Source organism: Salarias fasciatus, chromosome 12 (assembly GCF_902148845.1).
Source record: "Salarias fasciatus chromosome 12, fSalaFa1.1, whole genome shotgun sequence".
NCBI lineage: Eukaryota > Metazoa > Chordata > Actinopteri > Blenniiformes > Blenniidae > Salarias > Salarias fasciatus.
This window is the reverse complement of record NC_043756.1, coordinates 26298946-26325406: the sequence shown is the minus strand read 5'-3', so window position 1 is coordinate 26325406 and position 26461 is coordinate 26298946. Positions and strand designations below refer to the sequence as shown.

Below are 26461 nucleotides of genomic sequence, written 5' to 3'. Positions count from 1 at the left end.
AAATATAATAAAGAATGCCAAAAATTCCAACTGGAATATGAAATCTTTATTAACCCTGCTCCTTAGCAGAGGAGTTGAACACCTTCTTTGCACGCTTTGAGACCCCCGCCCAAAAGTCTGCAGTCACATCCCCCCAGCCACATCCAACTTCCAGCTCCCAACCACTGACTGTGCAGGCACATGAAGTGGAAAGGATGCTGAAAAAGGTGAATCCCAGGAAAACTTCTGGACCCGACGGTGTACCGGGGAAGGTGCTCAAGGCCTGCGCCGCACAGCTCTCGCAGGTCTTCACCAAAATCTTAAACCTCTCCCTGACACAGTCCACCATCCCAGCTTGCCTGAAGTCTGCCACCATTATCTCAGTGCCAAAGAAATCTGTCACCATCAGCCACAAGGACTACCGCCCGGTGGCACTCACACCCATCACCACCAAGCGCCTGGAACGGCTGGTTCTCAACCACATCATGTCCTGCCTTCCTTCCTCTTTCGACCCCTACCAGTTCGCTTACAGAGCAAACAGGTCAACAGAGGATGCTATAGCCATTGCATTGCACACTGCGCTGAGCCACTTAGAACATCGGGAGAGCTACGTCAGGATGCTCTTCGTTGACTTCACCTCAGCCTTTAATACCATCATCCCCGACATCCTGGTCAGGAAACTGATCGATCTGGGACTCCCCCCCACTCACCTGCACCTGGATCAAAGATTTCCTGACAAACCGACCCCAGACGGTTAAACTGGGGCCCCACCAGTCCTCCACCCGGTCACTGAGCACAGGCTCTCCACAAGGGTGTGTGCTGAGTCCACTGGTCTACACCCTCTACACCATGGACTGCAGACCCGCCCACTCCAGCAACACCATCATTAAGTTTGCGGATGATACAACGGTGGTGGGACTGATCACCAGGGGCGATGAGTCTGCCTACAGGGATGAAGTCCTGAAACTGGCTGAGTGGTGCTCGGCAAACAACCTGTCTCTGAACACCACAAAGTCCAAAGAAGTCACCGTGGACTTTAGGAAACGCAGGTCTGATCCACCTCCCCTTTTCATACACGGGGATTCAGTGGAGAGGGTCCACACCTTCACCTTCCTGGGCGCCGTGATCACCGACAACCTCTCCTGGTCTGCAAACACCTCGACTGTCTTCAAAAAGGCACAGCAGCGTCTGCACTTCCTGAGAGTACTCGGGAAAAGTAACATCTGTGAGAAGCTGCTGGTGCCCTTCTACCGCTCCACCGTCGAGAGCATCCCGACCTACTGCATCACCGTGTGGTTCTCCCACTGCACCGAAGCAGACAGGCAGAGACTACAGAGAGTGGTCAGGACAGCTGAAAAGATCATCGGATGCCCTCTTCCCTCCATCAGAGACTTATTCACATCCCGCTGCCTCAGCAGAGCCGAGGCAATCAAAAGAGACAATACCCACCCAGCACACCACCTGTTTGAACTGTTACCCTCTGGCAGGCGCTACAGGTCCATCAAAACAAAAACAAACAGACTAAGGAACAGCTTCTTTCCACAAGCCATCATTGCACTGAATCTAAAGGGTCACTGACCCACACGCACTCATGGAAATGTGCAATAATCTGCAAATACTGCAAGTTCTTTTCTATATATGATTATTTTCTATTTATATTCTCCTTTTAAATTTGCGCTATTGTTAGGTTGTTCTTTTAAATTATATATACATGGATGCTGCTTGAAATTTCGTTGTACATTGTGCAATGACAATAAACTGATTCTGATTCTGATTCTGAAGTCTGGGTTCCAGCTGTATAAATTGGTTCGATCAGATTCCAAACAAGGCCAAGTATTTCATAAGACTGCTTCGGAGAACCTCCAAGCAGCATCTTTTGGAACCAGTCGGTGCTTAACTACTTTTTCTCTCGCAGGGTTCGGTTGCAGCTCGTAGTAGTTCTGCACACAACCCTGGAACTGCTATATCCCAATCTCTGTTTGCCTCTCTGTAATTAGGTTTTTATTCCTGGTGGTATAGGTGTGCCTCCGAAGACAGATTGGAAAGAGCTCTCACAGTTCAGCTGGGTTTGTCTGCTACATTATACGAGCGCTCTGGAGGTAATTACACCCAGAAAGCCTCAGAAGAGTGTAGAGGTGGAAGAAACGCTGGTGTGGGAGAATTAAACTCAAACGGTGATAAGGCACATGTGATGTTCTGTAAAGCGCAGCTGTTCGTGGTGCTGCAGTAACGCTTGTGAGACTCAAACGAAGGTTTGCACAGCTCAAGGAAAGCAGACGGAGGGAGACACTTCAAAACTGAAGCAACATTTTTAGACTTTTTCGTGAGATGATCAATTTGACCTCTGAAATTGGATCATCAAGGTTGACTCTTGCAGTTTTATGTTCAGTTAGTCATTATGAATGGAAGTGGCCCGAACATGGAGCCTTGGGGGACCCCATGATGTCCTCATTCGATGATGATTTATTGCGGTTTAAATGAACATTCTGACGGATAACGACTAAACCTTCGAGTGTAAAGATTTCTAAGTCCAAGAAAATTCAGAAACTAAGTTGTGAAACATAAGGCCTATGGGTCAATTCTTGGCTGCAAGAGGCCCAAAATCGGGACAAACCACCAAGCAAATGGTAAAAATCTGAAAGAAATCAACTTTCCTCAGAGTAGAAGCCACGACATGTCGCTGAGAGTCGAACTGAGATGTCGGCGATGCTGCCATGAAAGTGACGACCTGCTCGCTATCAAATTTCCCTCAAAGCCGTTAGTCTCCATATAACCAGTCCAGCAGATGAAACTGGACTGAACTGGAGTGTGTTTGACTCCCTCAGTGAGATTGTTTGAAAAACAAAGCTTCCTCTCACATTTCTACAGATGTTATTTTTGCTTTTCAGTTCTGTCTGTCTTCATGTTGCTTGTTGTGCTCTCATTTTCTTTTTTTTTTATATTGCAGGTAATGTCTCCGTTGTGACTGTTATCCTGTCCTTTCAGAAAGCTGCAGTCGGATGAAGCAGAATGGATGCAGCAGTGCAACAGCAGTGTTGTGTTTCGTGGTTATCACATTGACAATAATCACTTCAACTCCTCTTGCTCGATCTGCTGGGAGATCAGTGGTATAGAATAATTTCATCCTAAACTTTCAACAACAACAACAATCAGCCTGCTGGATGAAGAGAGGCGGTTGAATTGTCTTCCACAGCCTCATCTGCGACGTGCGTTTCAGACCCTGCCTCCACACGCCGAGCCCTCTCCCTGGGTGAGATTATACCGGCTCCATTAATCCAATTCAACAAGCAATGCATGAATGCTCACGGCTCCCTCTCCCCCTCCCCCAGGTCATTTCTCCTCCTTCACGTCCCGCCTCTCCGCTGCCTCGCTGTGACGATCAGGAGACGGCGGCTGGAATACCAACAGCCACCGGATGAACGGTGGAGGTGTAAATAAAACACTTGAGTCCAACAAGAGGAGATTACGAAAACGAGGAGGTGTCATTTAGTATTTTCTATGAATAGGTGAAGAAGCGCTGTTTGTACAGCAGGCTCAGCGTGGAGAGCACTTGTTGTAAACAGCAGCGTAGTGTCGCTTTCACATCATGTGTAATTCCAGGGTCCCTGGAAAAATGGCAGAAAGTTCACCAGATTTTTCAGCAGCTCGTTTTGTGGCTGCTTGAATCCAGACGGTCAGCAGTACGGACACCCCTCGAGTTAAATGGCAAAATGAAACGAAACAAAAACAGAGCTTTTTTGACGGCGCTCACCAAGAGTTGTTTCACCGACGACTCAGTGAAGCCCACAAGGAAATGAAGCCCCAGCCGACCGTTCAGCATGGCGAAGCCTAAACGGCATCTCGGTCGTCATTTCGCTGTGAACCCGACCCGTGTTCATCAGCGTAAAATCCTTCTGAGCCAGAAACCCTGGAGGTCGTGCGAGTTCTCCAAAATGACTAGAATCAGTGGCTGCGTCTCTCATAAAACAGCCTGCTCCCTGTTTTGACCAGCTTTCAGCATGTCTGTAAAGCAGCTCCTGACAAGTTGCAGCAGCCGTGTGGAGCCTCAGGTACTTTGGCCACTTATCTGGAGAGCTTGACCAAGCGATCTGCAGCCAATTTCACACCGAGCGCTCGGAGGTGAAAAGACACACTCCGCCCTGGAAGCCTCTCCCTCCCACAGAGGCTTCTGCTCTCCGGAGCTGAATGGTCGGCGCGAGGCTTCCTGTTAATGCACCGTCTCATTACGGCCGCTCGTCTTCGGCCCACTCAATTAGCTCTTAACAGACTACCTGCAATCGCTCAGCTCTCCTCCTCCACGCTCGCTGAGGCGGGACAATGTGCCGAGAGGCGGAGGGGGGATCATCGTTCACACAGTCAGAGGAACGGAGTCTCGCTGCTATTCATCACTTTCAAAACTTCAGGCACACCGACGCCGTCATCTTGAGTTTTGTGAGATTTAAGATTTGATTTTTTTTTTTTTCACATAGTGCTAAAATATTCTTTTCAAGTGTCGTCGGTTGGCTTACTTGGCTTACAGAGTACTTATTTATGTTCCCAGAAAAGCCCTTGAGAAACTGTGGGATCATTTTTATTACATTTAATTTACTGAGTTCACTGATTGGCAACGATAAGCAGCTGAAATCACGCGTGGCCTGTTGGAGTCGAGGTGTTCAGGCTGTTTTGATCGCAGTGAGGTTTCACTGCTGATCGCTGATCTATCAGCTGATCAGAAGTCCAGTTCTGAGTCTCAGTGTTGACTGAACCTTCTTCCACTGGGTGAGAAAATTAAGTTAGCCGTGAAGCTCTGGATGAACGCGTCTCTGACTCCTCAGACGTAAATGTAAATATGGAAAAAAAGAAGCTTTGTGCCGTCGCCTCTCCGGGTTGATGAATCGCTCCCCATTTAGCCGTCATTAGCAGGACTGCGTGAAGGAGTAATGAGAGAGTATAAACCGCCCTGGGAACATTATTTAGTGATGCCACTGGAAAGCTCATTACCAAAATGGCATTCGGGTCTTTAAAATATACTTAGTAAAGGCTACAAAGCGCAGACGTTCTCCTCATCAGCGGAAGGATTTATGGGAATAATAAAATAAGAGTCTGACTTCAATGTAAACAGAGGGAGGTGAAGCTGCTGCTGTGCTTTACAGTGACAGGAAGAAGGATGAAACAGGTTTTATGAATGAGGCTGAAACGTGACGCTACTGATCATTTCAGCTCCATACGTTTGATCACGTGCATCCCTCAAACTTCATATCCTCTATCCCTTTTTCCACACCGCTATACGTATTGACCTGCTGGTGTCGTACGCCGAGAGGTTTTTCTATCCGGCGCTGAACGTGTTCTCAACCCGCTTCCTGCCTGCAGCGCTCCGCTCCGCTCAGCCCAGTTTGGCCTGTATTGACCCAGTCATGAGAGAGAGAGAGATGGACAGACACAAAAAGAAAGGAGCTGCTCTCTCCTGGCTTAGTTTGCTCCGTCCGATAGTTTGTTGAAGCTCCACTGGCATGTTTGCGTTGATGCGACCCTACAAGAAGCGAGGGCCTTTTCTCCTTTCTCCTGCTCCAGCTGACAACTAAACCAGGTTGGCTCTTCGTTTTCTTCTTCCCTCTTTTCATGTTTTTTTTTGTACTGTTGATTTTTCTGCCTGTCAGTTTGAGTCTTAAACCATTCAATTTCCTCACCCTGTTGAGTTAGAGATGGTGCTGGGTCCCTCTGATTCCCTTCTAGTCCTGCAGGCGCAGCGTTAAGTCCATTAACCCGACGGGCAGCGATGTGTTGTGAAGAAACTCTTTATCTGTCTTTGAATTGCAGAGCTTTGAGTTTAAAGTTAGTCGATCAAGTAAAACATTTTTTTATTTTTTTTCAATGTAATCATCCACTATAAAGAACATTTCTTGTTTATTTTTTTTTTAATAGTAGATTTTGTTCCTGCAGAATCATCAGAAGTTGTGAAATGCTGGAGAGTTCTGATCCCTTTTCTTTTTAAAATGTTTTCAGCTTTCTTTGACATTACTGGGTGATTTTGAAGGTATTTTCTATCCATAAGCTGCTCAGGTCATGAAGGCACATACTGAAGTTCCTTTTGGATTTGTATTTTATTCTAAACATTACATGAGTTGAAAGGTGACAGGATAACAGTGAAATGGTTTCAGATAAAAGCATAATAAAATATCTTTTGACACTTGATGGTGGACTGAGGGGAACTAAAGTCTTTTCCGGCAGGTTTTGAAAACTGATGAGGAGTGGAGTCATTTCTGTAAAGTCACTGAATGAATCCCACAGCTGCACTTATTTCATTAACAGAGGTTTAAGTTTTGACTCGCTGTGCAGAAGCTGAAATGTTTGAGCGATGCATGTGTGTGTGTGTGTGTGTGTGTGTGTGTGTGTGTGTGTGTGTGTGTGTGTGTGTGTGTTGTGACCTAACTTCGATCGCTGTGCACGTGTTTAGGATTAGTGCACGAGTGGAAAAAAGCTGAAACTATGGGACCTCTGTGGCTGGTGGAGGTTGCAGGTGTGATTCCATATGCTGAAATGTCCTTGAGCAAGACTGATGGGTGGAGCGCCTTGCACGGCCGCCGCCTCCATCGGTGGGAGGTGGAGATGAACTGGAGGCCGGAGAACCGGCTTTGAGATCGGGAGTTTGCAAGTTTGAATCCCATCCCTGAGCGAGACCCTTGACCCCCGTCAGCTCCCCGCAGCGCCGTAATGTGGCTGCAGCTCCGCATCGGATGAGTCGATGTAGGAACAAAAGAATTACCCCGAGGGGATGAATAAAGTGTCATTAGTTTTCTGCTCTTCAGTCATATTCTGATGCTTCACTGCTTCAGTGTTTTCCCTCTTGAAGCTCAGAGCGAAGAGTCTCCTGTCAGTCAGCGATCCAACTAATTTCAGATTTCCTTTATTATTATTTTACATGTATAGCTGCTCCACTTCTTCATCCTACCTCCACAAATGTGTGTACACATTTGCACAGAGTCAAGTGTGCACGCGTGCGTGTGTGCGTGCACGTTGGGGGGCCGGCGAGCCCATCGATCAGCTGGTGAGGGGGCCCGCCTGCAGCTCTCGCTCCAGCTGTCCACTGGGTGTGAAGGACACTGATGTGACAGCGCTAATTACAGAGGCAGGAAGCCAGCGCTACACACATTCACAGCAGCCACTCAGGCGGGCTCCGCTGGGCCCGGCCCACCCTCCACCCTCCAGCAGCCACTCCACACTCTGCCTCCAAATATCAACTGCATTACACAAAATCTCACTCATATCTGATACAATTAGTTCATCAAATCATCCTTAAGTGGGATGTAGCGTCTGCAACAGTTTAGAGTCACTGATTTAATACAACTGATACAAATCATTGTGAAGGAGCCATATTGTGCGTTAACTCTGAACCAGATGATGGAGGCAGTTGGTTCTCCAACAGAACTCAAATGAACGCAACTGACAGAAATGTGAGCATCCAGTCAATCGATAGTTCTGTGATCTAAAAACAAACCCAACTATGTATCACTGAGTGTAAATGTTGTTCTGGCAGACCCGTCAGGAAAAGCTGAAGCCTTTTCACTACTCAAAGTGACAATGCTGTAAAAATAAAAAGTCTAATAAAGAAACAGTTTCCAGCTGCAGACTTTGAGTGTTTGTGCAGAAATGATGGTGGACGTGGCTGAAGCTCTGAGAGGGGCTTTCACAGAATATTAATAGACGTAGATTCGATTTCGATTTGACCCCGTGTGGCTGTTTAAGTTCTCTAAATTGACTCGCACCAGTGAGACAGAACACAAATAGAAAGGCCAAGAGTTGCAGGAGGAAAAAAACAAAGTTTGGTTGGGAAACAATTAAAGTGACCAAATTGAAAACCAAAGACCCTGCTTAGATGATATCCTCTCCTGAATTAACTAAACACTGCTCTCCCAGTCAGAAGGAGGGAAAAGAAAGTGAGCTGCTGTGTAACAGTCGTCCTTTGGCAAACTGGAACCACACTGTGTATTTATGTTCTGAAAGTGACATTTTTTAAATTACTTTTTTTGAAATTGGCACCATTTATCACCCATATATTAGAAATAATGTCCAAATGTTTGCACAAGGAGGGAACAAAAAAGCCTTTTTAATAAGTTCACAATAAAACTGAGACTCTTGAGAGGAACTGATATGAAGTGAAATGAGTCGTGACTAACATGAGTTATACTGCCATGAGTTTAATAAGTCAGAGTAAGAATATAAAACCACACTGTTATTATCAGTATTGTTCACTGCATGTTTCATTGAAATGGGATTTGGTTTCATGGCTTCGGTCTCTTCGTTCCCATCAGTCCTGCTCAGAGCAGGTTACAGCAGAAACCGCAGAAGAAGAATGGAATTTCCAGTGAAACCACAAAACTTCCGTTTCCACGATGGTGATGATGATGATGCTCAGCGACGCTGAAAGCACAACTTTTTGAAAATGACTCACAGGGTGGAACTTTTCCAAAATGCAGGAGGCGCCATCTCCTTGTTGAAACCTACTGCGCTCAGCATGGCAGATAGCTGTTCTGCACATGCTCAGTGCAGCAGCCCCACAGGGTCATGACTCCTCGTGGCCACCTCGTGGCCAGACATCCTCACTGCATCATTATCCGTTGCCGTGTCAACAGACTTCGTTTTCATCTTTCAGCGCCGTTGTTGCAGGCACGTTTTTTCAAAAATAACTTGAGCAAAGTTAATTTTTCAAAGCCTACAGGCGGCCTGCAGCTCCAGTACGGTGAAAACAACGCCTTGGATGTATATAAAACACACATCCTCACTTAACCCCGGCCTGACAGAGCGTGGTGGCCTTAAACCCTGCTGGTGGCCTTGGCTGGGTGGATCGGCACCACGTGCCAGAAGTTTGTTTTTTTTAATTATGCACATTTGTATTGACTGGGGCATCCTTTTAATTATTTTGCCATTGATTTGCGCGGCGATGCTACATGCAGGTCAGTGAACAGCGATTGCTGCTGCTGGTGGAGCCAGATGTCAGATTTAGAGCAGCAAGCCACAGAAACTCACGTGTGTGTGTGTGTGTGTGTGTGTGTGTGTGTGTGTGTGTGTGTGTGTGTGTCACTGAAGTTACAGCTTTAAATCCACTGACACTTGCATAGAAAGGAAGACATCTGCACACAGGCTCATTTCAAAAACACGACACTGACATGACGTGTGTTTTAATGTTTCTCTAACCTGAACAGTCTGTTCACTGTGACTGATTCTTCCTCTTTTCTCCCAGGATGGATCATGGAGATCGAGGGATGGGAGTCTCTCACCTGCGCTATGAGGAGGAGGAAGGTGAGTCTGAGTGTCTCTGTTGGACGGTACCGAAGCAGAGGCGTCTCCCTCTCTGCCTGAGGGCTCAACACTCCCACCACTAGCATATATCAGATCTATCAAAACCATGTATGCACTTTAGTTTTATTGAATAAAAGTCAATCTATCTGAAAGGCTTCACCCTGAAATGCATTTAAAGAGCGTTATGCAGATTTTACAGATTCTGTTCATTGCCCATCTTCCAGATTTTGGGATTATTGTGTCAGTAGTTGATGAACGACGTCTACCTGCTCATCACCGACTCCGTAGGTCTTTAATTTAAAGGCTTCTGAGTGTTTTTCTGAGTGTGGTTAATGTGCTGCTAATGAGTTCTGAAGTAAAACATTGATTGATTGTGTGGTGTTTCGCGGCTACGGGGAATTTTCTGAGCATGTTTGTGTTGCTTTATAGTAAATAGCAGGTCACAAGGTTGCGTTCATCTTCCAGACGCTCAATATTGGCCTGCTTCTCCCAGCTGTTTAGTGACTCCATCTGGAGACGAGTGTGCAATTAGTTCTACAGCGGCGTCTTAATTACCAGAGGATGATCAAAATTCACATCCTGTTTTTGAAACAGTTTACAGAAGCCGCATAATATAAAACTGAGTGATTCTGAATAGACGTGATTCGGGTTTTATTTGTTTCTGTGCCAACAGAAAATGCTGCAGTTGTTAATAAGCTGACAGAAGCTGCAAACTGTAATTTATTCACAGTTTATTAAAGAGGTTTTAGCACTCGGGAAAAAACCTCCTCTGAGTGTAAAAGATTAAAGAAAGGTCTCTTGAGGCAATCTGCCTACTGTTACTTACTGTCAGTCAAACATTAAAGGGGTCATTTATCAAATATTATTTCATTTACCACAACAAAACCTCTGATCTGAAAGTAGTTTCCCTGCAAAAAGTTACCATAACATCAGGAAATCTGACAGGTTGACTGATTAAGATAACACACTCTTTATCATAGCACATTGCAAATGTCCCACTGTGGGACAAATAAAGGACTGTCTTGTCTTGTCTCGTCTCAGTTCTGGTGTACATGAGCCAGAATACGACAACTTTGTTCCTTGAGTTATGGAAGTGTGAGGACTTGAACATGTTTGATAGAGGATGAGGTCTAGATATCTGGGTCAGAGCATTTCCAAAGCTGCAGCTCTTTAGTCTTCAGTATCCTGCTGCGTCTCTGGTCTTCGTGGGACGGCATGTAGCATCTCTGCAGTCGCACTATTGCTAAAGACTGACAGCGACACTCTGACTGTTCGGTCCGGGTTCAGGCCAGCAGACTAATTCAGGAGACTCAAGGTGGAGCAGCTGCTCTTCCACAGTACGCTGTGGTTACATGGACCAAAATGAATACGATTAAATGTTGACCTGATTAAATTTGCACCATATAAACACTTTAATCTGATCATATTGGCTCTATTTGATTGAAATTTCGACTGAAACGGGTGTCGTGGTTTAATGTGGGTATTGATCCGATCATAGTCCATGTAAAAAGCGCTTTGGGTTATTTCCTATGGTCAGAGCTAAGTCCACATGCCTGATATGTCAGTTCATTGAACGTCATGACGTGTCCACATTCACACTCTAAAAACCGTGCTGTGTTTGTCTCTTCCCGATTAAACTTTGAACCAAGCGAAGGTTTCTTTGATGTTTCAGTTTCAAAATAATAACCAAACTGATAATATCCTTGAATCAGTTCCCTGTAAATGCTTTCATATCACTTTCCGTGACCCACGAGCAACACTTTTGTCCGCAGACCATCAGTCCATCTACATCGGCGTCCCGGTACCGCGAGGATACCGACGCAAACGGCGGAGACGGCGCTCCAGCAGAGAGGCCTCGGACGTGGACAGAGACAGACGCTACAACCACCACAGACACCACGAGCACGACCGCTACAGGGACATAGACATGGAGGAGGGACTGATGGACTCCACGGAGCAGAGTCTCCAGGACATCAGCCGAACCAGTGAGTCCGCCACGGCGCTGACGAGCGCGTCTCGATTCAGACCCGAACCCTCAGCAGATCAAAGACATGCTGGAGCTGCATTTCCAGATCTCGATCGGTTTCTCCTGCACACCTTCTCTAGATTCTCATCAACCGACATCGACATGTCAAATTTACTGTTCACAGCTGTCAGTAAAGCATTTCAATATTATTGATCAGCGGTGGATTAAAAGACTGGCCCACTGCGCAGTAATCACAGAGGCCATCGGGCAGCGCCGTGGTCAGCTGACCGCTCTTCACCCTCCAACTTCACTCATCCACACGTGGTCCAGTTTTAACCCACATCCATGGTCCAGAGTGATCCGGATGTCAGCTTCAATCATTACTGCTGCAGCAGGAAACACACAAGGTTAAACCCCATGCAGCAGTTTATCACCGGGTTTATCGTCACTGAAACACCCTGCCAGCTAATCTGGCTTCATTCACACCGTATGATTGGATAAAGCATTGCTAATTATTTTCAAAAAGTGTTATATTTGTAGTTTTACATCCACTAAATAAGTCTAATAACTCCTTGCGTCGTAAGACAATAGTGATGGATTGGCAATCTTTATGAGGCAGTAAAGCCCATTCAGGATTTTATTTCAGTTTAACGACACTCTCCGGGAGATTTGGTTGTGTAATTAGCTTGTATTGATATAACTCTATCCTCAGGCAGAGGCACTGAAGTAAAGAAATATTCTTCAACAACACTGTAGGGTCAACGTCTTCAATTTGCACAAGTTTTAGTGAGTTTCCAGTAGAGAGATTTTCATTTGATTTCATTGCAGAAATGACCACAAATTCAATTCGGCCTTGTACTCTCTTCATAACCATGATTTATTTTTTCACCTAATACTGTCTGAAGAGTCATTGAATCACACCTGTACTTGGTACAAAAGTTGAAAAAATGTTGTGTAAGAAAGTTGAGGGAAATTTCTTTTACTTGCTTGAACATCAAGGTGGAAAACAGGCAAAAAAAAAAAGTTCCCGAGGAGAAGTTCTGAGCACTGTAAAGTGGCAGTATTGCATTCAGAACGTTTTTGATAAGTTCAGTGTCTCCAAGCACCGTTTTCATGTCAGCGGACACAAAAAACACATTAAAATGTTTCTGTTTTCACTTGAAACCATGGCGTAAGTGAACAACCAGCTGCTTCAGCTGCTTTTGTCGTGGCTGTATTGACGTTCATCTCTGGTTTTGAGAACACTAATCTCATTACAGTGAAACATTCAATGTATATCATCCCTTTGAAGCGCTGTAGCTGTAGCAGGACCTTTGTTTACGTCTCTTTGCTCCGTCTGCAGTGTCGCCGGCGGCCGAGCGGCTTCGCTACATCCTCAGTGAGGACGACGACATGCCCACGCCGACGCTCTTCACCGAGATGGACACTCTGCAGCGGGAAGGAGACGAGCTGGAGTGGAAGGAGTCCGCCAGGTGCAGCATCACACACACTTCACCGACAAAACACCCCTGAGAGATCAAATGGCTTCAGGACAAAGCTGCCACACTTCTCAACTTCTTCTGAGAGAGCTCCCCTCAGTCGGGTAACGTCATGTCGCCCAGCTCACAATTAGACACAGAACATTTTCACGGCTGACCTTTTGACTCTTTGACCACCGGTGAGAGGCCAGAATTACCGAGGCGAGCGAGGCTATCATTAAGGACCAATCGTACATGTGATTAGTTCCCCCTGCTGTGCCTTGTCCGCCTGCGATGGTGCCAAATGACTGCTCCATCTCAGCTTGATTGCAACTAAACAAAGAACAATTTTCCAGCTCCGTGACCGATCCTTCTCTCTGAAGCGTCAGAAATTGATTTTTGCTGTATGGCTTAGATGAAATTACATGCTTTCACCGGATGTGCCATGTGAGGTGGCGAAGACCAGTAACAACCCCAGAACAAACGGCTGTCAACTCAAAATGGCTCAACTTAAAGACGCCATTTAGAATAGGGGAAGTCAGATCTGTGGGCTTGTTGCCCATTTGACACTGACTGGTTTGATCTGTCAAAAGTGTTTTTTTTTTCTTAAATCTATCTGATCTATCCAACCTTCCCGTTAAATGTCTGATGACTCATCTTGATCTTGAGCTTCAGCCAATATCATTTTTTAACCACTGACCAATCCTTGTGATGTATTTGCAGCTTGAACTGTGCTGGAGCGGGTGAGACAACGATTTAACGTGAAAATGCTAAACTTCCGTTGCTAGTTGGCTAACCCTAACCCTAACCCTTCCACGACAACGGTGCGGTCCTGAGCCACTGAAAATGCAACTTTTTGAAAACGGCTACAGAAATGGAACAAAAACACAAAAAGCGATGCGTTTTCACTTGGAACATGCAGTCTCGGTGTGATTGGATACTCCAGATGTCAGTCACATCTGGAACACGCCCTCACAACTTTGAAAGATGATCTGTGATTGATCCCTCAGCTGATCTGTGGTGTTTTGTTGCCGTCAGATGGGTGAAGTTCGAGGAGAAGGTGGAGGAGGGCGGAGAGAGGTGGAGTAAGCCCCACGTGTCCACGCTGTCCCTGCACAGCCTGTTTGAGCTGCGGACGTGTCTCCAGACGGGAACGGTGCTGCTGGATCTGGACGGATACTCCCTGCCGCAGATAGTCGGTGAGACATTTGGACCTTTTCCTGCTTCCTGTTTCTGCTTCTCAGAAACTTAAGCCACAGCTACACAACACTACAGAAGAAAACACTCCACTTTAGTGTTTCATTTCAGAGAAGTTTCATGTTTACATGGCAACGTTCTGAAAATAATATTTACACAGAAACAATGCTGGTTGATTAGGTGGATGAATGAATTTCAGACAAGATAATCTGCACATTTATGACTCTGGGCTATAAAAACTCAAAAATAATAATCTCACCTTTCATTTTGTTTTAATCTTCAATGCAAACTGTCTTAGATTCAGAGAAATGCACTGCGCTGACTTCATGTCTATTATTAAGCATCCTCACAGCTTCATTTATCCCATTCAACTCAGTTTCATTCAAATTCTCTCAGTAACAATTTACCCATATCATGACTCTCAGTATTCAAATTACATTTAGAGAAAAAGAAATGGTCAGTCCGAGTTAACAGTGTTAAGCATTATTCTCACTTCCACAAGAATCGGAAATCCGATCTCTCCGTCAGTTAACCTACTTTAAGCCTCTTTTAGCGTTCCCTGGTGACAATATTGACATTTGCCACTCTCTCCATACTAATCACCACCCAGCAGAGTCCGACATGCATCAGTATGGAGCGGCCTCCAATCAGTTAGATGGGAAGGAATCAATGACGACACTTATAGCAGCTTCCCAGTGAACAGAAATATGATGCAATTTATGTCAACAGATGCTTCATGTAGCCACATGTCTGTTCTCCATCTGCTTGTTAATCATATTCCATTCATTATTGTAGCATGTGGTCAAGAGGCGGCTGGATTGGTTTCCATCTGTACGACTTCTGTTCAATTTATCTTGAATGGAAAATTTATCTCTAACCTGAAAGGACCAGCGGTCCAGTCGCAGGGTTGAAACAGACACACACAGTTACAGACACAGGGAGAACATGCAGTCTCCACACAGAAATGCAGAGAGGTCACAGGGCCCGAGTTATTATCGCTCAAGTCCATTTCCTGTAGAATCAATTAAATTGATTCTGCAGGAATGTTTGCTTTGAAGCCCATCTGCCTTCAGTACTGAGGCTCTGGATAGTTTCAAACCTCTGGTGATCAGTCGGTACACTGCTGATGGAGTTCATCTTGAAACGATACACCAACGCCAGCTGGATCCCTTCTTATTTTATTACTGAATAATGTTTTTGCAAAGGGCCATGGGGTGGTGTAGAACAGGGTCAAACACAAAAAATCAGTCCGCAAGAGGTTCCAATCTGACCAGACCACCTTGCAAATTTTAACAGTTTCAATGCAAACAAATTTGTACTGTAGTGGACACAATCAATTTCACTGCATTTCGCAACAGAAGGCTTCATTAAAATGGCCTTGAGTCATTTTCAGTCTGGTATTTGCTTGGTATTTTAATGGTAGTTCATTTGTACATCACCATTCATACACTGGGCAGTTCATAGTGCTTCACAAAGACACATAAACTTCCATTAAAATCATAGAAACAAAAGAAGAGATTTCAAATTACACTAATAAAAATGCTTTTGAAATGGTGTATTTTGTGGCACAGCCAGGGGTGGACCCAGAAAAATATTTATAGGGTGGCAAGAGGGGGGCAGGAATTTTTTTAGGGGTGGCAACCTACACCAGATGCATTTAAACTGAAGCAGTTATCGTAGTTTGATGAGAAATAGACAATTTACACTACAGTATTCCTGCTTGCAAGACTTAGTACATAACTTAGAACATACTGTATATTCCACATGTAAGCAGCATTTGCACAAGAAAAAACTCTCGTAATGGACTGTAATAAGGTCAGCAGCATAAATACACAATGGAAATCAATGGGTCATGGCACTGAAACAAGCCACTGGACATTGCTTTTGTTGGAGCCTTGGACTTTAGTCAGTCTCATCCTGGTTCTTTGATTCTAACTTGGTATGAAAAATGCCAAAACGACAGACTTCAGATTATTATCCGGATGTGATGTTCAGCACTGGACCTTACAGGGGAAAACACGCAGTATTTCACCCCAAAAGGATCCTATCCTGCTCCTATAGTCCAACAATCATTGCGTTTAGTTTAGAGATGTTTGGATTCAGTTTGCGTGAGTAATGCTTTGACATACCTGCAGCTTTCCTGTCCAATGTGCATCCCTCTCGCTACTTCCGGCTGCCGGCTGGAGCCTGGGTGGGGTTGGAAGTGCTGCGTCACGTGACTGCGTGACGCACGGTGAGCGTGGAGTAACTGAATTATTTTTGAGGGAAAACAATTAAGGAAATTTTAAGGGAAAACCCCATTTTCCCGCTTGGGTTACAAACACACTCGATGTATGTCTCGCGGTGGAAAAGGAGGACTTTCTATCCACTGGTGTCCTCATTCACATGCACAGTGCGCATGCGTCATGTCCCGTCAGATGAGTACGTGAGAATGCTCTGTATGGAGCGCCTGTAAAAAGACAGAAGCAGTTCTTGTCTGAGGGAGTTGTTTCTTAGAGTCCTTAAGAAATAGAGTCTCTGCTGCCTTTTTAATGATGGCTGTGGTGTTGGCACTCCAGGTCAGGTCCTCTTGCATGTGCACACCCAGAAATGTGCAGCTGGAGACCCTCTCCACGCGATCTCCACCGATGAAGAGGGGAGAGAGATCCGGTTCCTTCTTCCTCCTGAAGTCCACGATCATCTCCCGTGTCTTCTTGTTGTTCAGGATCAGGTTGTTCTCTGAACACCACGCAGACAGCCTCTCCACCTCGTCCCGGTATGCAGACTCATCCCCTCCAGAGATGAGCCCCACGGTGGTGTCGTCGGCAAACTGTATGATGCTGTTGCTGGGGTGTGTGGATGTGCAGTCGTGTGCGTAGAGAGTGTAGAGCAGGGGGCTCAGCACACAGCCCTGAGGACAGCCAGCGCTGAGGCTGATTGCTGAAGAGACATGGGAGCCGACTCTCACCCTCTGAGATCAACCCGTCAGGAAGTCTTTGATCCACCAGCAAACAGAGTCCGATAGTCCCAGGTGGTTCAGATTTGACACCAGTCTGTCCGGTAATATAGTGTTAAACGCGGAGCTGAGGTCCACAAAGAGCAGGCGTACATAGGTCCCCTCATCAGCATTGTTTATTTCAAGCAAAATTTCATTCAAAGTGCTCAGCAGTAGCAAAAAAATCCGTACAATCCAACACATCACAATACAGTAATAGACACATTTATATTAGCTCGAAAGGGAGTGGGATGAAGTAAAACTTATTATCGCCCACCCCTCCTCACTTAAACTCTTCACTAAAGATATTACAACTTCCATTATTACATACTTATGTTCACAGAGTACAGGTGATAACACACTTCCTTCTTTATAAACAAAAATCGTTCTCCTTTATATAGTTTTCAAAAGTCATTTCTTTAAGTTGCTTTTTAAATAATTTCATATTTGAACATTCCTTGAACTGTCTTCCCAGTTTGTTCCACAATTTTACTCCCTGAACTGAAGGACAAAATCTTTTCCGTTTATTATTTGCCCGTCTAACTTTAAAATTATATCTATGTTGTAAATTATAACCTACTTCTTCTCTTTTAGAAAATAAAAGTTGGATATTTTTGGAAGATTGTCCTTACTTGCCCTAAAAACAATTTGTAGAGTCAATAAATCAACAATATCTTGAAATTTTAATAATTTTGAATTTGCAAAAAGTATTGTATGTTCTCTGTAACCGACACCATGTATTATTCTTATTGCTTTCTTCTGTAAGATGACAAGAGGGTGTAATGCTACTTTATAATTATTTCCCCATACTTCTGCACAGTAAGTAAAATACAGCAAAACTAATGAACAGTAAAGCATACGTAATAAACTTTTATTTAGGTCATGTTTTGCCTTATTTATTACTGAAATGTTTCGTGATACTTTTCTTTGAACATGGCTGATATGTGATTTCCAATTAATTTTATCATCTATTAACACTCCTAAAATTTTTATTTCATTTACTTTTTCAATAATTTTATCATCCAGCTTAATTTCAACATCATTTGTTCCCATGTTTCCAAACACCATTAACTTGTTTTTCCCCAAGTTTAATACTACATCCTCATAGTAACTACTTCACAAACTTTTCTTCTGTCAGCCTTCGGCTATGAATTAGCATCCAGCTCACAATAAGCATTTAACATCAAAAAATGCACATAGACATCTTCATACATATCCATACACCAGCAACCTCTTTTTTCCAATACCAGCACAATCACATAACATATGCGCTCACCTCGCAGGAAGACAGAAGTGATTTCCAATATGAAATGCAAGACTCCTGTGTGTTCTCGCCACGCAGCGCTGAAGTCTGGATTCACAGGTTCACCTGCTCTAGGATCACTACTCTATGGCTGTAAGGCAAAGCTAATTGTCGTGACTCCTAAAGAGGCATGCTGGTTAGATAAACACCAGGTTACAATCTCACGTTTTTTTATTCTCCAGACTCAACCAACACGTAAGATCAAAAGACAGCCTCAGTCTCTCTAAGAGCACAATTTCAGGTATTAACGTATTTTGTGCCTTCTTCTTCTTCTTCAAAAGCGAGTTGGGGGCGTGGCTACGACTGCATATTTACATCAGGCAGAGTGAACGCACAATAATTGCTCTGAAATCTAATAATACGCTGTTATAATCCATAAAACGTTGACGCCATGATGTATCAAAAGTCTCACTGTATGATGTTTGGATTGAATCGGCACTGCTTAAAAAAAAAAAAGCACACCAGAACAGAAAAAGACCTGACTGAGAATGGCTTCTGTTGCTGAAGCAGCGTTCAGTAACTTTGGCTAGAATCTCTACAAATTGAGTGGTGCTGTCAGCTGCTTCTGTGGGTGTTAGGCACATGTCTGTCGCATGGAGGCCCAGTTCGCTCATGGGCTTTTGTAAACTGAAGAGGTCCTTGTTGCTCAGGCTCCTCTTTGATCTGTGAAGGTTCTGCCCTACCTTGTAGGGTGCGTTTATGTGAAAGTAAATTGTCTTGTATCTACACTAGAGCTGGGATTTCTGGCTCTTTGAAGGGAGCCAGCTCGCCGTTCATTTAAAAGAGCCATTCAAAAGACTGGCTCCCTGACAAACGTCACGTGACTCTAATAGAGATATTAGTCTCATTAGTGTAGAGTCAATCAAATTAACTGGTTTCCTTTTTAACTGGTGACTGACTTCCTTTAGCACTTCCTGTTGCTGCTGCTAGTAGCCGCAGATGTTGAAATCAGAATCATAAAAGTTCTGACACGGCTTTTTGTCAGGTTTTTAACCCAGTCGCCAATTAATAGGGAAACCAGTTATTCCAAAAAACTCGCTCCGCTCCGGTTTCGAGACACTTCTCCTCCGCTAGTTAGCTGCTGCGTTCAGGTGACTGGAGCGAGTGGCGGAAAACTGAAACTTGGTCGTTCACATGAAGGCAGCGGTGACAGCTGGACTCAGGAGGGACTCAGGAGGGACTCAGGAGACATTCAAAAGACACGTGAAGGACGCATGGACAATTTGCACAAAGGAACGGCTCTCCGACAGCTGTGAACCGGCTCTCGTCATTCACTTAAAAGAGCCGTTCAAACAAACGGCCCGTTCATTGAACATCACAGCACTAATCTACATGACTTCACTGTATCATTAAAAATCGAAGGTGCTGTCCATGCTGTTGAAATAGCTAATTCACCGTTGGGGTGCAGAATATCAGCAGTTCACTCTTTCAAAATCTTTTCAAGGCGCTGTCCATGGTGCTGAAATAGCCAAACCACGGATTTGTTAAAGATTGTCAGTCTCGATTCATTGATGAATTCCAATTTGCTGCCCATGGTGCTGAAATAGCCAATCCGCAATTATGGTGCAGAGTATCAGTTGGTCATTGTATAAGTAAAAATCCAGGGCACTGTCCATGGTGCTGAAATAGCTAATTCACTGTTGTGGTTTAGCATGTTAGTGGGTCACTCTTTCATGATGACTCCAAGGCACTGTCCATGGTGCTGAAATACCCAAACCCACTGTTTTGGTTAGATGAACAGTGGGTCTCAATTAATTTATGAATTCCAATTGGTGTCCATGCTGCTGATATAGCCAATTGACTGTTATGGTGAAGTTTAACAGTGGGTTGCTGTTTACCAATAAATCCAAGGTGCTGTCCATTGTGCTGAAATAGCCAATCAACCATTGTGGTGCAGAGTATCAGTTGGTCACTGTATCATTAAAAATCCAGGGCACTGTCCGTGGTGCTGAAATGGCTTATCCATGGATGTGGTGCATAGTATCAGTTGGTCAGTGTATCATTAAAAATCCTTGGCACTGTCCATGGTGCTGAAATAGCCAATCCACCATTGTGGTGCAGAGTATTAGTTGGTCACTGTATCATTAAAAATCCAGGGCGCTGTCCATGGTGCTGAAATGTCTTATCCATGGTTGTGGTGCATAGTATCAGTTGTTCAGTGTATCATTAAAAATCCTCGGCACTCTCCATGGTGCTGTAATAGCCAATCCACCATTGTGGTGCAGAGTATCAGTTGGTCACTTTATCGGTAAAAATCCAAGATGCTGTCCATGGTGTTGAAATAGCTAATACACCATTGTGGTGCAGATAATCAGTGGGCCGCTCTTTCATGTTTACTCCAAGGCACTGTCCATGGTGCTGAAATACCAAAACGCAGCGTTTTGGTAAAGATTAACAGTGGGTCTTTATTCATTGATGAATTCCAATTGCTGTCCATGCTGCTGATATAGCCAATTGAGTGTTGTGGTGAAGTTTAATGGTGGGTCGCTGTTTACCAATAAATCCAAGGTGCTGTCCATGGTTCTGAAATAGCCAATCCACCATTGACGTGCAGAGTAGCAGTTGGCCACTGCAGACCCCGCGTTCGTGGGGGTGGGGGGGGGCATGTAGGGTCGGAGTGAGGATGGTGCAGTGTGTGCTCGTACACACACCACACCATATTTTGGGGGATTTAGTTTGACGAGGCACAACATTTATTTGAGGGGGCCAGGCCCCCTCTTGCCCCTGCGTAGACCCGGCCCTGCTTTTATGTAATCAGTTCACCTTCATAGGTGGTGCTGGTAGTTGATGCCCAGCTATAAAAAATGACAACGAAAGTGCTGGAAGCACGTAAGTCTCATATTTCCTGTGAAGTGTGGATAGAACAGGGTGAGTAAAAGTCAAGTTACACCTTTTTATTATACGAAGAAACAAATGTAGCCTTTAATCAGTTGAACGTGGCGTTGCACAGTTAAATGAATAGAATTTCGACTTTAGTGTAGCTTGTAGCGTTGTTAGCGTAATGAGAACAGTGGCTAGCGCTAACAGGTTAATTCTATGAGCCTCTAAAAGCACAAAACACTGTATGTGTTATTTAGATTTGCGTGTGGGACGACTTTGACATCAGACGGCCTTCAGTGCCATTTGCATACAGCACTAGCATAGAAATAATTCTGTCCAGGGCATATTAATAACATGTCAAAGTTGTCTTGTGCATGTGGTAATGTTCACTTTAACGTGCAATTCCCATCACATGTTATTCGCTGACGTCGTCGGACATCGGAACTTCGTGCTCGTAACAGTTCAAATTTTCTAACAGTTCATTGCTGCCAGCTGGGTTTATTTTAGGGTGGCATTTGCCACCCTGGTAGATTCACCCTTGGGCGCAACAGAGATAATTTTTAAAGTTTATTATTTAACCTTTTACTATCCTATGAAACATATTTGAGATTAATTTTTCACTCTAATGGATGTTACTGTCTGTCTCTCTGCTTTCAGGGCCTGATGTGTCTGATTAATGTTGTTTTATCATCAGGAGTACATATACATACATTGATCTACGTCTGCGGTTTTTATATTTATTTTCCCATTTTAAACCCGGGTGACCTCTGACCTCCAACACAGCACAAACAGTTACAACAATAATAAACAAAGTTAACGGAACCTCATACCACAACAACATATGTGAAATTACTGATGATCCATTTTTTTCCCACTGCTTACTGTGTTAACTTATGGCAGACACTTTTAAATAGTATTATTTTAAATAAAATATTTCAAAATAAATGATGCATTCTCACACAGATCAGTAGCGTATTGATTATGTGATCCAGGACTAATAAATTAGCAGCTGTGAGTTTGAATCAAAACAAAGCATCAGAACACTTGAGATTATTTAATCATGTCACTGATCACACCTGACTCACATGAAGATGAGCAGATTTTATTGATCGCCTTTTGAAGGAATTAAATGTATTTATTGACAGTCTAATGGTATCTCATTCCAGACGACATCATTGAACGGCAGATCGAGGAAGGCATGCTCTCCCCCGAGCTCCGGGACAAGATCAGCTTTGTGCTGCTCAGGAAGCACCGGCACCAGACCAAGAAGCCCATCCACCGCTCGCTGGCCGACATGGGCAAGTCCAGCTCAGGCAGTGAGTGCCCCGTCCTCCACCTCCCCGCTCACGCGTTCATCCGGCTCTGTGTGAATAATGAATGATCGCAGGACCAATATTCCATCCGGGATGATCAATAACTGACCTCCAGCTTTGACAAACTACTAATTATCATATCATTCATTGGACGGCGCTGTAATATGCCGGTGATAAATTGTGCTTCATGCATTGTTGGACAGTGCGCATTACGACGTGCCGTCACGCGGAGGAATGGAGCCATTTTTTTTCCCGCTCTGCCATTGGCCCGTTTTGTCCCCACATAAAATTCAACTCCTCAGAGAAATCTGCCATGCGTGTGTTTAACAGACATGGCAAATGAATGAAGGCCCTCCTGCAGTCCGCCAGGCTCACATCCTCCACGGGGGACGCATTAATGTTTGATGAGTTAATTACCACCGTAACATTTCCACATCTCATCAGGCCACGCCGCGCACTGCTCAATAAATCATAAAGCATCGCCTACAAACGCTCTGCTTTGCTGTTTGTGTCCCGTCAGCTCGCAGCGCCGGTCCCCGGGGTGGGGCGGGTCCAGGTCCAGGTCCGGGTCCGGGTCCGGGGCAAGGCGTGGGCCAGATGGCCAACTTCAACCGGTCCACAGAGGACCTGCGAATGAAGCAGCAGCCTGCCAACTACGGCCGCCTGCGTGAGTGTCTCCCAGCACTGAGCTAAAACCAGTGGTCCCAAATCCGGTTTAACTTCACTCTGAAAACTCCAGCTGACGCCCTGCAGCTCCGACCGCCACGTCACACTGTTCAACATTTCACTGCTCTCAGATATATCAATATAAAAATCCTTGAGATGAATCAGTTGGCTGCAGGGAACCAACTTCTGTATTTTTAGAGCTGGATGGTATTTACTGACACCTCCTCTCTCATTAATCAAAGGCCAGAGTCTGAAAAGACGATGTTTGGACAGACCTACTGTGGATACAGACTCCTTCAGCGTTCTGCAGCCGTCAGGACCAAACGAGCCACTTTTCAATAAATCCAATTCATCTGGAGCCTCTAAACAGGTCTAACCTCTAAAACGACGTGCAGCAGCACAGAAACTGCTCCAGTTTATGCTGCAAGTTGCATAAAAAGGCAGCAGGTTAATAGACCGTTGGTGTTTGATTCAGTGCTAAAAGGAACAAAGTGCATGAAGTCTCAGTTCTCTGCACCACGATTCAGACCCCTTTACAGGATGGTTTTTGCATTTTCTCTTTGGAAAAGTTTCACATTTACAACGCAATGCTGAAAGCACTGAAAACTGCTAACCACCAGCAGGTTCGCTTTGTTTCTTATAGCAATCAAACTCAAGTCGTTGCCTTTCATCTTCCTTGAGTGTGTGAAGGTTTAGAAACAACAGTCTTCTCACAGTCCGCAGGCTGATTGTGGTAAAAGGTGAACATACACAACCTAATATATAAATAAACTAGAAATTGGCACTCAGAGAGCGCAGACCTCCGCCACAGCTCAGATCAGTCACCAACAACAATAAGAACACCATATATAATAAAACAACATTGTGATCGGGGGTGTGATCGGAGCGGAGCGCTGCAGCGTGCGGTGCTTCTCTCTGTCGCCCTCTCGCCCTCTCTCCCTGTGTGTGTGTGTGTGTGTTTATCTGAAAAGGAAAACCGAAAAGCAACATAATTTATGTTATTGTACATCATTTTAATTTGAAAATTGACCGGATCCTCTCGTATTTTCCGTTCCTGACTTCCGGTCTGGTGCGATCTGCTCTGTCTAGCTTTACAACTGGCAGTCCACGGCGTGCGCGACTGGCGGCGAAAATAGAGAGGAGCGGAGCGGCCGCGGTCCACGGTGCGAGCCGCTACGCGCACGGCGCTGTCCTGCGCCTCCTGTATGAACCGTCAGATAGGTTAACAGGGACGCCAGTCTGAAAGTCGGTGGTCGGCGCTTCTGCTTCCCCACGCGGAGCGTCCTGTGTGAACCAGGCATTTGTCGCCCCCTGTCGGCGGGCCTGCCCAACTATGTCAAAGACTCCCTATCTCTCAATGATAAAGAATCCTTTTAAAAATTCCTGGATCCAGACAGTGATCTGGATCATCACCAAAATTTAATGGATTCTAAGTTAGCCCAAGACCCACCTTTCCACAAAGTTTCATTGCAATCCGTCGATTACTTTTTCCGTAATGTTGCTAACAAACCAACCAACCAACAAACCAACCAACACACCGACGTGATTACATTACCTCCTGGTGGAGGTAATAAAATGCGTCATCAGGAACGTACTGAAGGAGATATTATCTGAATATCTGCTGCTGGCGCTACTGAAACACCTGCTTTTTGTTTCATACTGAACTGGTTTCCATTTCCGAGGATATTTTATCTTCAATTAGTTGCTTTGTAAAATAGAAATGTGTAAAAAGTCAGTTTGAAAAACTTTGTTAGGAAGCAGAGAAACACCCCGTTTATACAACAGTGGAGACACTGACAACGCAAAGTTTTCAAATACATGTGGCAAGACATTAAAGAAATGAGATGTTTCACAATTGTTGAGTAAAAAGTTTTATTCTCCTATAGAGCACCTCATTTCTGTTATTCTTGAGGAGAATGAAATGTAGAAGAAGCAGAATCAGTCGTTTGGAAATTCAAATGTGGGCCAGTGGGCTAATGTTCATGTCACACTTGTTCTTCGTTGAAACTCACTGAAGGATGAGTTCATTTGGAAACAATTGCTTTCTGAAGCTGTGTCAATCCATTTCCTATCGAGATGCTTTCTTTTGTTCTGTGTTCAGCTTTAAACACATGATAACCCAACTTCTTGTTTTAACTGTCATGTCTGCTCCTGTTCAGTTCAGCCGGACATCGTACCTCCATGTGCGAGAACGTGGTCAGAAACATCATGCCACGTTAAGCTGTGTGTGTGTGTGTGTGTGTGTGTGTGTGTGTGTGTGTGTGTGTGTGTGTGTGTGTGTGTGTGTGTGTGTGTGTTTTTCCTTCTCCAGGTCATGCCCAGAGTCGGAGTATGAACGACATTGCAGACACCCCGAGCACAGACCAGGCGAGTTATCACTGTGGCTTCACACACACACATTTTAATGGCCTTACCCGCCTCCAGCCTGTTCATGCTCACCGTCAGATACTCATCATGTGTAGCTGTGCTCGTGAGGCTTTGGTTTCATCCTTCAGAATGTTTGTAATGACAGTATTTATCTTCCAAAGCCAGGAAATGTCTCTTTATCCGCATGCTGGTAATCTTTCAGGTGCATACTTATTTTCCACTTTGTGGGTTTCCATTATGGTGCAGATCAGCTATCTCATGTCTCAGTGTGGCATTGCTGTGTTCAAATGATTACTCTGCCTCACTGGAGAGGGGCTCATGTCCTCACTGTCATCAACTGTCATCAATCTTCCGCTGTTTTGCGAGTGACGGTGACAAGCGAGTGATGGAGGAAGTGTGCCGGCACATATCTGACTCATTAGCAGAGGCGGCGCAGAAAACCAGCCAGCATATGCCTGGACGGCAGTGAGGGCCCTGCTGCTGCTGCTGTTCAGATTACGTTTCCTCTATTCTAAAGTGTCATTCATATGGAGAAATAATGTTAAAGAAATTTTAAAAAGAGAGCTTTAAAGGTTTCATGTGCAATATTCACTCTCTGTGGTTTTCTCACAGCACTATTTGTCCCCACAGTTTGTGCATCAGGCCCCAGAAGTGAGGAAAATCTGTCATTTCCCTCACTTACTTTCTCCACTTTTTAACAAAATGTACTCAAACAGGCGATTCAGAGGTTTTTCCCTTCATGACGTCATGTGGGGAAATAACCCCTCCCTTCAGCAGTGAAGCTCTGCCTCACTGATATGATAAAGAAACTGAGAATGATATGGAAAAACTGTCACAGTTGCTGTTACAGTTAGCAGGAGCTAGCATTAGCTATATAACGTAGCATATTCAGACACAATATTTATAACTAATCAAATGTTCTGGTTCAAACTAGAAAGGTTAAACGACAGTGTTTCTACGAGCTGTAAACATTAGTGCGTACTACTGGAAGTCTGCATCAGGGTTGCCAGATCTGACTCACTGTTTTCAGCCCAAACACAAAATAAAACCCACTCAAATTTCAAATGCATGTTAAAACCAGAAAACTATTGACTGTGTAATAAAGAACCTGTCATCAGCACACAACAGCACTACATAAAGACA

The 26461-nt window shown here is 44.6% G+C and overlaps 1 protein-coding gene across 1 annotated transcript in view; it reads left to right on the top strand.

The window, feature by feature from the left end:
- The first annotated feature begins 9197 nt into the window (after positions 1-9197).
- The window catches only part of slc4a5a (solute carrier family 4 member 5a), a 34678-nt gene continuing 17414 nt past the window's right edge, over positions 9198-26461 (top strand). Inside the window, exons 1-7 of the mRNA XM_030104217.1 lie at positions 9198-9255; positions 11028-11240; positions 12564-12693; positions 13717-13877; positions 22139-22288; positions 22806-22952; positions 25263-25318. Of these exons, the coding sequence (XP_029960077.1) occupies positions 9198-9255; positions 11028-11240; positions 12564-12693; positions 13717-13877; positions 22139-22288; positions 22806-22952; positions 25263-25318 (915 nt within the window). The remainder of the gene's footprint in view (positions 9256-11027; positions 11241-12563; positions 12694-13716; positions 13878-22138; positions 22289-22805; positions 22953-25262; positions 25319-26461) is intronic.